Genomic DNA, 14,501 nt, shown 5'->3' on the forward strand with positions numbered 1-14,501 from the left:
AGACGCTCTCCCTCCAATCATGAGGCCATTCCTGTGGGAGAGCTTTGTTTATTCCATTTCCAAAAGCACACTTTTTCCTCCTTTCTAGTTACTACTGCTTCACCACAGAAGCAAGTCACAGAACAAATCACAAAACCAAGCCAAAAGAGGAAATGAATAAATACACCAGACCATTCCTTCCCAACAAGGTGGTCACAGCACATAGGTACTCACTGTTAAGATGATGGAACGCAGTTGCTTCTGAGCCAAAATATTCGCCATCTCCTGTGGAAGAAAAGCACACGGCCAGAAAAGCTTTGGTTAGAAAGATACATTTCCACATAGCCCCAGATGACTCTATCCTGGGGCGTGCTTCAAAACCGGATATCAGCAGTATTTCTTAACAAAGAAAGGACTCAAGTGGATAGTAGTATTCGAATTACTTTTTGAATGTTGTTTAGATAACAAAGCAGTAGCCAACAGCAAAGGAAGGAAATCTGGCACCTGCAAATTTCTTTTCTTTGTTTTCTTGGGAATTTCCTCCTTCCAGGAAAAGGTAAGTGCTGAATAAAAATGAAACACTCCAAATGAAAGCAATGGCTCCCCACTGGAACGGCTCATCAGATTTTATTAGACTGTATATGTGCAGAGTTTTTACTACAAGGCAACATAACACCTGCACAGAGGAGATTTCAATACTAGAGAGCCATCACTTTAAAGGTCTAAGACTTCTAAAAGCCATTTCATCTTAATCTGTGCAAAACCAAAGAGTGAGTAGTATGTACCCCAGGCCTTAACAGTCTATGCAAATGAACTGAGTGAAGTTTTAGCAAAGGACAAACATCTGGGCAGATGCAAAGCCCTAGGGGCCGCACTCAGCATTCCTGGGCCTCAACTCTGCAGGCTGTGCTTTGTGCTTTGGCCTGCCTGACTGGCATAGAGGATTTGCAGGTGATTTTATTAAATGAAATGATTCACAGATGCCCTTTCTGAATATTGTCAAACAGGTACTAAGGGGAAATGAAATAGTTGAACACAATCTTGGTACAAACATCCCAAAGGAAAAATACTGCTCATATTCAGGAAGTCACTTGAATGTTGTTTTCTGGTGGTGGTGGTGGGGGAGGTATTTTTAGTGTCACTACTCTTAATGAGTAGAGAAGAAACTAAGCTATGATTTAAAAACACAACCATGAATTCGATCAAGGTCAAAATAAACTTGGAGATAGCAAGGAGAACTCAGAACCCAGGGAGGAAGTACGAGGGGGCGCACAGGCAGGGCTGGACGGGGGCAGAATGGGAGTGCAAGGCCCACTTTGTGCTGACAAAGGGAACGTGGGGACTTACAGTCAGAGGACAATCAAGGATGTCAACACTGCTCTCTACACCAACCTAACAGCCATCGCCACCACAGAAAGGAAAGCCAGCAGGAGAGAAGAAGGAATGGAAATTCAGAGCACTCTGTTAGATGTTACAGCTTAATTTTATCGCCCCTGCTGACCCGCTGCATTGAAGAGAAAAGCACACAAATACGCTAAGGTGATCTAAAAGGGCTAGATGGCATCAAAGTCAATCCAATACTATACTGCTATATATAAAATAGATAACTGATAAGGACCTACTGTATAGCACAGGAAACTCTACGCAATACTCTGGAGTGACCTATATGGGAAAGGAATCTAAAAAAAGAGTGGATACAGGTATACGTATAACTGATTCACTTTGCTGTGTAGCAGAAAGTAACACAACACTGTAAATTAACTATACTCCAATAAAAATTTTTAAAAAACAACGACAACAAAAACAAAATCCAATACTAAGTCCTCTTCCAGCCTCTTGAAAACAAGAAGGCAAGGACGAGGACACCATTGGAAACAAGTTAAATGGCAATCCAGAAGGAACTGCCCTTCCATGGGTCGCAGAAAGCCATGCTTTCTTCCTGATCAAAACAGGAAGGTCCATCTTTTTTCTTCTTGGATCAGATGAAAACAAAAGGCCCAACGTTCTTTTATAATTCCTTTTCTTTAATAAAAATGAAATTATTGCTTTATTGACACACAAACAAAAAAAAAGAAAAAAATTCTCTGTGCCTATGTCAGCCTATCGACTTAACAATTTTTAAAATAAGTTAGAAGGGACAGTATATTTCCAACATCTACTAGAGCAATTATTATAATGATCTGCTTAAAATATTTATCTTCTGCATAAGAGTGTGGTCTTCTCAAGGGCACAAAGACTGTCCTTTTCATCTTTGCATTCCCAGCCACAGCACAATGGTTGGCACAGAATAGGCAATGAATGTTTCATAAAACATCCCGCTACCCCCCCTAAAGGAACAGGAACTTGATCAGAGAGAAAACAGAAAACTCCTTGTCCACACAATGGACTTTTTTTTTTTGCCCAATATTAAGGAATGGTTTGAGTGAACGTGAGAATCTATGGAGAATATTTTATACCATTAGCATGATATAAAAGTATATAGATAGATATGAATATGGATATGGATACAGGCATACCTCAGAGATATTGCAAGTTTGGTTACAGACCATCACAATACAGCAAATAGCACAATCAAGTGAGTCACACTAATATTTTGGTTTCCCAGCGCACATAAAAGTTATGTTTACACTATGCTCTAGTCTATTATGTATGCAATATATTTTGTCTAAGAAAACAATGTACATACCTTAATTTTAAAATACTTTATTGCTAAAAAATGATAACATCATCTAAACCTTCACAGACTCATAATCTTTTTGCTGATGGAGGGCTTGAAATTTTGCAAGAATTACCAGAGACACCATGTGAGCAAATGCTGTCGGAAAATGGTGCCAGTAGACTTGGTCGATGCAGGGTTGCCACAAACTTTCAACACGTAAAATAACACAGTATTTGCAAAGCACAATAAAGCGAAATGCAGTAAAACGAGGTCTGCCTGTATAGATAAACTGACATGGAAAGATGTCCACAAAATCTTCTTTAGTTTTAAAAGCAGTTAAAAAGAAACAAAACACAGTGCATGCCGTATGATCACATCTAGTGAAAAAATGATGTCTGCAGGAGAGTCTGCACAAAAAGCAAGAAGTAGGACCATGACAGTCCCACAGATGTGTGTAGTTGCAGTGGTTCCCTCTCTGGGGATGTAATTATAGGTTTCTTTAAAATTTCTTCCTTTGGAATCTGTATTTTCGGATTTTTCTATCAAATATTTTAACTATAAAGGGGTTTTTAAAAATAATCCTTATCAAAGCCATAAATATTTGTAGAGAAATTTGGAAGGGATCTGACCAAATTCTTTGCCATGAAAATAATAAAATAAATAATGGCAACTAGTTGTAAGAAAAAGGATCCACTTGCCCACCTAATAGCTATCCCCTCTCCCACAAAACAAGCACCCCTTCCCTTTATTTGGGCAGGAAAAGGGAGAGTCTCCAATACCTGGGAGGCAGGGGAAAGCATGACCCAACCCCCCGCCTCCCAGGGAGGCTGACAGGGGACCATCCACAGAGGATGCAGTTATACCCCAGGCCCAAGTTCACTGCTCTCTCAGGCAGGTCAACTCAATGAATGCAAAACAAAAATATCGCCCAGGTCTGCCTGCCAAGTAAAAAGATCTGACTTTAGTCATACTTTTCTTCAGTAAAAGCAGAAATAAGGTATAGGTATTTAAAATCCTTCTAAATTCATTAACACTTTGAAAAATAAAGAAAATCCAGATAATAGAGTCCTACCAATGTGTTTGAGCCCAAGTTGGAAAGAAATGTTGAAATAAATAAAATGTTTTGACTGAAGTGGAATTTTATCCAATGTCCAAAAGCTTTAAAAAGACAAACAAACAAACAAGAAAAGGGACATTCCTGTAAATCCAGTAAATAAGTGTTTAGAATTATGTTTTAATCTGATTGGAGTAAGAAAATGGGCTTGATGTCTTTCAGGTGTCAGTAAGTTCTTTACCAGGCAAATACAAGGCCATTCTGCAGGTGATGTCTCCTTGACCGGCGTTCAGTGGGATGCTTTGCAGATAAGAGCAAGAATGAAGTTGGGATTCTAGCTTTGACTCTTATCAGCTCAGCAATCGGTCAAGTTCTCTACTTCCTTTGACTCTCAATTTCCTCATTTATAAAATGGAAATAATAAGACTTTCTATAGATATGAGAATTAAATGAAATGACATAAGACACTGAACATGGCAGGGTGCATGGCAAACCCTCAAATATTATCACTGGTGACAGGCTTTGGGAAATTTTCCTGTTTGCCAAAAAAATTCAGACCTTTCAATCTTTCAAAACACAAGCCAATAACAATATATAATATACAGCAAGATGTCACCAACTAGCTTGATCTTCTGCTTTAAAGGCCTCCACTGATGTTCAGAAAATAACAACAAATAAACTTTTCTTCATTATGAACTCAAAATAATTTTGAGCCAACGCTCTCTTAACTCGCTAAAATGTACTTTAAAAATTAAAAATCGAAATGTTCATTTTCTTGACCAACAATAATCACTGATTCATCTTAAATTCAACATAGTTTATAAAGTCCAAGTTAATTTTCTATCGACAAGTATCGTCATTTTTATTTCAAAGACTAAATTAGTCATATAATACTTTGGATTTTCTGCTGGTTGATATACACCCTATCTTTCTTAGTTGAATTGTTTTCTTAAATGGTTTAATGTTATTAGACTACCCTTTGTGATTTATTATTAATATAGCAATATACAGCCAAACTGTACCGTGTCGGTCTCATGGAGCCTAATTTTTCAAAAGTAAAAAATGATTTGATTAGCAGAATCCAAACCTAATGTTAATGGTATTCCTAACACAATGGTATCCCCCATTATGTTTTCATTGTTATCATTGTCCTGGAGTCAGCATAGATTGGCATCTAATTCCCTATTTTTCCATGGTCGTTCAATTCCAATTCAACAGATTAACAGTAGTTTCAGCGTAACAGAAAGATGCAAGGTGTATGCATCTTACTCGTGTCTAGATGCAGAGATCCAAGTGAAATCGTAGCACTTGGGGTGAGCATGAGCTTTCATTTCCTCTAATCCAGCCACAGGAAACAAGACAGTCTCAAGAGGTCCGATCAGCATTCTGACCTGGCTCTTGACTCCACTCTACAAGCAGCCATCAGTGGCCTGGCCAGTAGAAGGATCAAGCTTCTCAATGCCCATGTCAGGTTTATGTATGTGCTGCCCATGTCAGGCTTGTGAACATGCCCAGGCAATTTGCTGGGATGATGGGAATTATCATGAGCCCAGTATTTAGATATAAATATAAAAGGAGCGGCCCTACGCATGATCCCACTTAAGATCTGCAAAGCCACCCTTAAAAATCCAGCCTGGAGCATAGGCTTGGGGAGGACAGGCACCTCCTGGCTCCAGCCAACACCAAACCAAAAGCACAGGAAACTATAAAGCCACTCTACTTACTGTGCAAACATAGCCCCTAGGAATGAGCAAACAATCCTAAACGGAAAACAAACCAGAAACCTTCACATTTAGCCACTGAGATTTAAAATCCTTGGCAACGAAAAAATAAAGTAAAAAAATAAAATTCTTGACACAGTGTTCAGTAGCATGCTAGCTTTCTAAATTCTTCTAAAACAATTTATTGGTAACTGTCATCAAGCTCCCCAGTACACTTCCTAAAGGTTGAAAAATCTCATATTTCCATCCAGTTTGTAAATGAAGTAAATTGTGACCAAGGTAACAAGTATGTTATGTTGATGGAAAAAAAACCAGGAATGGATTCTGAGGTGTGAACCAAATTCTAAGACATGCAAAAACCCACTTCTTCTACAACCACTTTATAATAGTCCTTTCCCTAGTTGAAGAAGAACCTGTCTTCTCACCTTTCCATCTCACACCTCCCTGGAGAAAGTATGACAACTCTCAGGGTCTACGTTTTTTCATCAGGCAAATGGAGACAATCCCTCTCTGGACCCAGTGAGTATCCAATGAAATGACAGACGATCACAGGGGCTTCTAACTCTGCATCCATCACAGAGGCAGAGTTTCATCTTTATTTCATCTCTTTGTTCTGTGCTTCTATGTTGGGTTGCATGTGATGAAAGGGCTCTACCACTGGAACACTCCTAACTTTCCTCATCAGACAGGGGCTTGCCCATCTCCACCTAGTTCCCACTGGATCTGTGAATGATCCCAGGCTGTCCAGGCAAACCACTGGGCAGCAAGGAGCCCCACAGGAGTTCCTGGGATGGGAAGGGGAAGGCTCTCTCTGCACCAAAAGTTGCCAGCACAACTGGGCACAGTCTTTAAGACAAAAGAAGTGCAACTTACCTGCCTCTTCTCATCAGGAGCCTTCAGAAAAAGTGCATTAATCACTGCAATGGTATAGGTTTGGATTTCTTGATCTGTCCTGTAAAGACACACAGTAATACAGAAAGTCAGAAGAGGCTACCCCTGAGTTAGACCATGATAAAGCTCATGATTATGTCCCCCCAAAATAATGAGAGAGAAAGCCAGGACCTAGAAAACGCATTCAGCACTGAAAAAATATTTCGACCATCACGAGGCTCGAAACACAGTGAGGGGACAATTACTATTGCTAGCCAGGCAAAACACGCTCAGTGGAGATCACCCAGACATACAGGTGGCCAGCTGGCTCTCTCCACTTCTCCTCTATTAGAGTCAAAAACATGGACCAGGGGATGTATGTGTGTATGTGTGTGTGTGTATGTGATTTTCTGTCTGATGCATGAAGTATACCTGGGAGTAGTCCTGGGTATTCCCTACATTCCTGGGCTTATGATAAAGGAAACTGTTTTGTCACCATGGCAATAATATTACATATTCTAAAAATCTATTTCTCAAATAGAAACTTCTTTTAATTTAAAATCTTTATTAGAGCATAATTGCTTTACAATGTTGTGCTAGTTTCTGCTGTACAACAAAATGAATCAGCTCTATGTACAATATATCCCCATATCCCCTCCCTCTTGTGTCTCCCTCCCACCCCTAGGTAGTCACAAAGCACGGAGCTGATCTCCCTGTGCTATGCAGCTGCTTCCCACTAGCTATCTACCAAATAGAAACTTTTAAATAACAAAAGAATAGGTTTTTATGTTTACAAATTTGCTTTTCACAGGAATGAAATCGGAAATTTCAAATAAAGCCAAGATCTAGTGTTAGCTGCATGGTAAATATATAGTAAATAAGAAGGACCCAAGGCTAGGGACCAGAGGCCTATAGGTTATATTTAGAGATAATTTAGGAAGAGGCAGAGCTTAGAACACAGCCTTTGGCAGGATGAAATTCTAAGCCCAGTGCCCCACAGCCCGGCTGTGTGGCCTTGGACAAGTTCACAGGGTGTCCCTAACACAGTTTCCTCATCTGTAACACTGGGTAAAAACACTCCTATTTCAAGGAGCTGCCTTTAGGATAAAATGAGGTATTGCATATAAAATCTTTAGTACAGCACTTGGCAAATGAAAAACTCTCCACTTGGCAAAGCACTCTATAAATGCACAGTGATGCCCTCGAGATTCAGAGAAAAGATACAGACTTTTAAGTTGATACAGTTCACATTCAGGGACATGTGAAACTGGTATTATTTCCAGAGAGATTTCACACAAAATCATCATTTTAGAGCATATGTTAATTTTCCCTGAGGCCACAATCCATAAACTGTGTTACTTAACATTTTACATTCTAGTCACCATACCCCCTCCACATGAAGGAAACCTCTAATGCACTTCGGTAGTTTATATTATAAACACAGTCAACATTTTCGGTAGATTGAGAACTACTGAATACTCCCTCGCATCCCCATCCTACACCCCCAACCCAAACAGGCCAATCAGGTTTCTTCTTGAAAATTTGCCAATGTGACCTGAGAGACCAGGGGCAGCAGTTACTGGGAGCCAAGTCACATGACTGCCAGCCAGTACGCTAGAGAAAAGGCCTGTTGTGAGGACTCCAAGGAGGCCATAGTTTCTGTCCTTCCCAAGGCTTAGCTACTTAAGTCATTCCTCGGTTCTATAAAGTGCGCCAGGATCCTTTCAATAAACTCCCTGTCCTAGCTCAGGATGCTTCTTGCCACCTGCAATCCAAATACTTTAATTGATAAAGTGGCATCGTACAAGGGATTCCTTCTCATGCTTGTATCATCAGAGGCAACCTTACTAGTTACCTAAGCATAGAGAGAAGGAGAGATCCCCAAAGACCGAAGTCTGCTAGGGCAGCTGTCTCATAGCTCAAGCCTCTTAAAAAATTCGTATATTATAGAATACAGCAATCAAAGGTCATTGTAATCACCTGGAGCCTAAGAAAGAAGCCTGGCTTTAAAAATTCCTAATTAAGTATGAAAATTCTCATTATATCACAGAAAGCACTATTTTATATGATTAAGGATAAAGACTCTGTTGAGAACTTAAGAGAACAAATTGTCCTATTGTGTCTTATTAAAAGTAAAACTCTACGGATATCTACCAACATTGATCAGAAGTGAGTGCCTACCAAGGCACTGGGGGCAGACCAGTGACAAAAGCAGCCGAGGGGAGCACCCAAGGGCAAGTAACTGTGCTATGTCAGTGTGATGGGGGACAAGCATGGGACATGGTTTGATTATATACCAAATCAAGATTCTTTTTCTGTGTATTAGTCAAACCAATATGAAACCTTTCCCAGGGGGTTATGGTGGCTGTCCACCTGAAGCATTTTCCCTTCCCACTGTGGTGGAGTCAATCTTGCTTACCCTTGAAGATGGGGAATGAGTTGGCCAATAGTGATCTCTTGTGCCACCTTCTGGTAGAGGTCATGGCCGTTGAGCACCATGGACTCCAGAATGGCCAGGGACCGCTGCAGGATGGAGATGTCCATGGCTGACTTGTTGACAAAACTTGCTATCTGAAAACCCAAGCGGGACACAACTCATGGTAAGCAGAGCAAAGAAGTAGAGAAGGGAGCAAATCAAGTAAATCGGGAGCTCATTTAAGAAACACCAGACACCGAGGACGAAAAGTACTTGGGATAGTACTATTACAGAAGAATAGTCAGAAATGCATGGAGTCAACAATGATTGTTCACCAGCTTATTACAGACCACTATTTATATCCTATTTCTCTAGCTCAGTAATAAGCAATCTTAAAAAGGAAACAGCTTCAAAGAATTATTCTGTCTGGTGTTTCTGGAATGATTCTTCTGAGTTTCAGCTTTCAGGGGCAGACAATTTCAACACATAAGAACTCTTGTGTTTCTTTGAGACAGTAATTTCAACATATACTAATAGCCATTCCCTTCCATTTCCAGGCTACTCCTTCACCCACACGATCTGTGGCTTTTATGTTCTTATTATGCTCCTGTTACATTCTTGAGGGACTCACACAAATCACACTTGTCAACACAATGCAACTGGCAACTTTTCACTCACTGGCTATTCTCCTTTTTATTCAACGGAACACTCAATGAAACACTCTTTTCCCCATTCTTCCAATTTCTTATGGTTAAAATAAATTCTTCTCATCTCTCTCAAATTTAGCAAACAGGAAAACATTTAAATTAGAAGCGTTAAAAGTTAAAATAGTCGTTTAAGCTCTAAAATACATTCCCTAAGGAATTAATCACTAAAGCCTCAAGCATAATAAATCACAATGTAAGAGGGAAGTAAAATAAGCATTAGAATAATGGATCACAGTAACCCAAACACATGGGTACCATGAAGGTTTTATTTTAGAGGACTCATTAAAAGTTCTTACTGTCTGTTGACAACTCACACTAAAACGCTGTTATTATATCATCATAATGACTGCTTTCTTAAAAGCTAAATAATTTGGTTCCATGACAAATTGACACTTACTTCTCCCCCCCCATTAAAACTAATTTCTCCCTTTCTGCTGTCTCACTGTCCCCTTCTCATCCTCTCTCCATCACTGTACAAGATAAAATGCAAAAGGACCATGACAACTGACAGTTACCAGCTCAACTGTTTTTAGCCCAATGACTCCCCAGTGAAAGTAGGGGTGAGGGGTACAGATATCAACACCCTTTGTGCCTCCAGATACACCTGGATCTCAGGGGGGTGAAAAATAAATGACATGAAGAAATAAAGTAACATTATGATTTATATTCCAAAAAGCTATTATTTTATAATACAGACTACAGGAAGAGTATGAGAACTTTAAGATTCTCAAAAGACTGCTTTAGCTCCTTTCACAGCTAGTAAACTTCTCTAATGTGTTTACTGTCCCTGCCAAGCCCTTGCCTTAATCCTCATAGATGGGTCAGCTCCCCTATGATATCTATCATGCCACCTTTCCTTCTCTAAGGCCAACTTTCTCTCCCCCAAATCCAATGACCCTCATACCGTGCTCATGGTTTAACACCTAACTTAGATCTCTTCTAAATAGAATATAAATTCTTTGACTTCCCCACCAGCACCACCCCAACCATTTTTCATTGTCCCAGTATAATTCTTGGCACTTAGTAGAAAACTGAAGAACTCACAAAGAAGTGCATTGACAATAACTCTTATTTCTCTGCACTAATTCTATTCTCCTTCCATGCTCCTTTTCTTGTCTCCATTTAGTAAATTTGGATGTACCTTTAAGACTCCATGGAGAATCCTCCAGCTGAAAGCTGATGGTCAACCTCCCTCTCCCACCCTCTAGCCTTCATCCCTTCTTTGCATTCATTCAAGTAATATGTATTGACCATATGCTATGAAACAGGCTTGCACTGACCTAGGATCTGGAAATCAAGAGATGAGCAAACACACATGATTTTTAAATTCAAGGACTTTATAATCTAGCACAGACAGATTAAAAAGTCATTTACGGGCTTCCCTGGTGGCGCAGTGGTTGAGAGTCCGCCTGCGGATGCAGGGGACGCGGGTTTGTGCCCCGGTCCGGGAGGATCCCGCATGCCGCAGAGCGGCTGGGCCCGTGGGCCATGGCCGATGGGCCTGCGCATCCGGAGCCTGTGCTCCGCAGCGGGAGAGGCCACAGCGGTGAGAGGCCCGCATACCACAAAAAAAAAAAAGTCATTTACTATGAAGTATGTTACGTGCTTATTCTTGGCATCCAAAAGTATACCTCCACTTAGACATTCCAACAAAGCCTAAAATGAAATGGGCTAAAAATCAATCTCATTGACTTCTTATTCCTGCCTTCTCAAGTATCACCTTTCTCGAAGTTTGCCATAATCATTAGTGATTAATAGTCTTAGTTCCCTACTTTCTATTTCCGTGGACACATTTGCAATGTCTCCCCTATGATACATGTTCAGTTGTATATACACAACACTGGCCCATGGTCCAACTCGTTCCTGCGTTACTAAGACAGCATCTCCTTCAGTTTCCTCTATATTCAAGATTTCCCTCTAATACAAATTTACCCTTTACTTCCATAAATGTCCTGTGACAGTATTTCCTTTCTTGAAATACTCAATCAAAACTCTCAATGTTTTCCTGGTATGAAGCACACTTTCTTATAATGGGTTTTAAAGTTCTCTGCAAATTATTAACTCTCACCTGCTCCCAACAGGCTTATACAATGATGGTAAAACAGGCTATGGCCTTTGCTTTCATTCAGACATTGTGGCCCACATATATATTCCATTTCCATTTGCCATTTTTATATATTTCTCTCTCATGAAACTAATCCATTACCTTCCTCAAGGTATTGTTTAAAGTTAATCTTTTCCATCACTTCAGCTCTTCCTTGACACATAGATCCCATCTCTTCAGCAAGCCTGAAGCAGGGTACAACATTTTGTGTAACACACTAAGCTGGCAGAGAGCAGGCACACAACTCATTAGAGTCCTATGCACAATTCTGTAGGAGATACTAGTCGTTTTTTGAAACTAACTTCTATCTTTTCCCTTATTTTGTCAATAGTTTTAACTAGACATCTAAATGACCCAATATTGTCAACTAATGAGTACTGATAACCAAGGCATCAGGGCCGATTGAGCAAACATGATGACTGTAGACAGGCTCCTTATTGGTGCATGGACGAATCTGTGACTGTATAAATGTTATTTTCTATGTCTAGTTTAAAAACTACAGATCGTAGTATAGCTATAGAAGGTTAAAGATTGGTTAAATTTTAAATTCCCTTGTCTTCCCAAAAGTCACTAATGACTTCCTTTGCCTTTAAATTTTTCCCAGCTCCATTTCTGTACTTTTGGTCAACACAGGTGAGCCGGCTTAAATCAATCGAAGGACAGCTTCTTGAAAGTAGGTCTGTATCAAAGGGAAAAAGAGGTAGGAGGAACTAAAAGTAATTATATATATTACCTCCACGTGCTTCCACTCATTTAAAAGTGCTACCGAAATAGAACATAGGACTATTTGGGTGACATTTTAGAAGCTAAGGGTCATCACATGAATCAATGATACAAATTATTAAAATTACATAAACACTTCTTTGAATCACTTAGATTGAGATCTTAAAATTATCCTAAGTTATCAAAACTGAAAAGATCCATGGAGAACATGGAGCTCCACTCCCATATTTTAAATTATCTGGGCAGAGGCCCATAAATCTCTCAAGTTGTTAAGAGGCAAAAATTATTGGGTCTCTAAGCTGAAACTGGCTGGATGTTTATTCAGGCACTGAAAATACTGCAGGGTGAACCAGGCCCTCCTGCAGAGCTAAGGTTTCAAGAGCATTTGTATAAAACTTTCCTTCCAAGAAAAATCACTGATATTATACTTGGCTAGGGGAAAACCAACTGGTAGCACAGAAAGTTCTAGGTTTTGTTTTTTTTTTTCCATTTCTTTCCTCTCCATGCCTTCTGACCCTCTCCCTAAGAAGCCAAGTCTTTAAAAAGCAACAATGTTATAGATTGGCATCAAGGGATTCCAAGTCAAAGTGTTTATGAAATGATATTATTTATTACAGAAAAAGTTTGTAAACTAGAATCTAGATTCACACATAACAAAATAGATAGTGGAGAAGGAGACCAAGGCTGGCAGGGGAAAAATATTGCTCCAAAGTCGTATGAATTTGGCATTAATAGGAAGCCAAGTCTGGACCACAGAGATAAGCATCTTTTGTCAGCGCATTTCCTAGTTGATTTTTGTCTAGATAAAGCTCCATTTAAAAGACAGTTGCCTGTATACAATTCCTGGGTTGTCAAAGTGCTGAATTTGATCCAGCTAATGAATAAAAAAGTTAACCTTACAAAAACTATCAATTATAAAGTCATTTTCTGATGACCATTTTTTTTTAATTCACATAAGGAGTTGAGATTTAAGTAGCAATGCAAAGGAAACAGAATGACTAGGAATGAGGATAGCATATATTAAACGTGCTGCCTTTTGAAAAATATTTAATTTTTAACTTAAACTGCCAAGACTGCTAGTCTTTGCTTCCTTAGATCTAATATGATTTTTATTTAATTTCAGTGAATGAAAACTGTTTTCATAGGCAGTTAGGAAATTAGATTATTGTCATTCTCTCTTAACCACATCTCACATCATTTAAAGAAAGACAGCTTTGTAATTCCTTTATATTCATAACTGAAGTTTTAATTGAAATATATTTAAATACAGTGGCACAGTATTCTTTTTTTTTCTTCAAGTTTTAGGGTTTAAAAAAATGCTTCCAGAGCAAATTTCACTCATTCATTTCACAGAAACGTATTAAGGTCTTACTCTATGCCGGGTTCTAAGGATAGAGACAGGAAGAAAGCCACGGTTCCACCCTCCAAGGACTCATGGTCTCTTGGGAGAGCCAGTCAAAAGACAAGAAGTCCTCAGAAATGTGGTAAGTGCTGGGATAGTGGCATACACAAGATCCAAGGAGAATGGAGAGCAGAAGAAATCAGTTAACTCTGCACCAGTGAGGTCAGGGAGGGCTGAACAACAGGTAACGCTGCTTCAACAAGACTATTCTTCAGGAGCTGTTCTTTCCATCGCTTAAAACACAGGTGCATGATGATGGGGGAGGGAGCCCTGACCCGGGGGACCAATGACACCCCGCTCTCTATAACCTCACTCAATCTCCCCAAGCCACTGTGTCCTCATCTCCTGACCAGGAGTAGCAAGACTAACTGCTCTGTTCCACAAAGGATTGCTGTGGGGATCAAAAGAGATAATGTGGGTGAAAGCATAACATAACTTCAAGGAATTCACGTTCAGAACAGCACTGTTTTTATAGCAAAAGAGGCTCTAATATCAGAAAAGCAAAGCAATTTGGATGTAGGAAAGAAAGGCTTGCCATAAATTCAGAATGAATTGAAAAATTCTGTTAAGTATGAAAAATCTGCAAAACCCAGTATTTTCAGATTTGAACTTACTTCCCCTAGAACTTTTATTTTCAATTGAAGTCCAGTTGATTTACAATATTCTGTTAGTGTCAGTACAGCAAAGTGATTCAGTTTTATATATGTGTGTGTACATATATACGTGTGTGTGTGTATATATATATATATATATATACACACACATATATATATTCTTTTTCAGCTTCTTTTCCATTATAGGTTATTACAAGATATTGAATATAGTTCCCTGTGCTCTACAGTAGGTCCTTGTTGTTTATCTATTTT

At 39.4% G+C, this 14,501-nt stretch overlaps 1 protein-coding gene across 3 annotated transcripts in view; it reads right to left on the reverse strand.

Annotated features, from left to right (window-relative positions):
- Positions 1 to 14,501, reverse strand: part of LOC114902000 (engulfment and cell motility protein 1) — a 313,303-nt gene that overhangs the window by 108,173 nt on the left and 190,629 nt on the right. For all 3 annotated transcript variants that reach the window (XM_029234323.1, XM_029234321.1, XM_029234322.1), the window contains exons 9-11: positions 8,703 to 8,854; positions 6,287 to 6,365; positions 214 to 264 (exon numbers count right to left, since the gene is read on the reverse strand). In XM_029234323.1, coding sequence (XP_029090156.1) covers positions 214 to 264; positions 6,287 to 6,365; positions 8,703 to 8,854 — 282 coding nt within the window. The remainder of the gene's footprint in view (positions 1 to 213; positions 265 to 6,286; positions 6,366 to 8,702; positions 8,855 to 14,501) is intronic.

This window comes from Monodon monoceros, unplaced genomic scaffold (genome assembly GCF_005190385.1).
Source record: "Monodon monoceros isolate NGI ecotype Baffin Bay Population unplaced genomic scaffold, NGI_Narwhal_1 Super_Scaffold_2, whole genome shotgun sequence".
NCBI lineage: Eukaryota > Metazoa > Chordata > Mammalia > Artiodactyla > Monodontidae > Monodon > Monodon monoceros.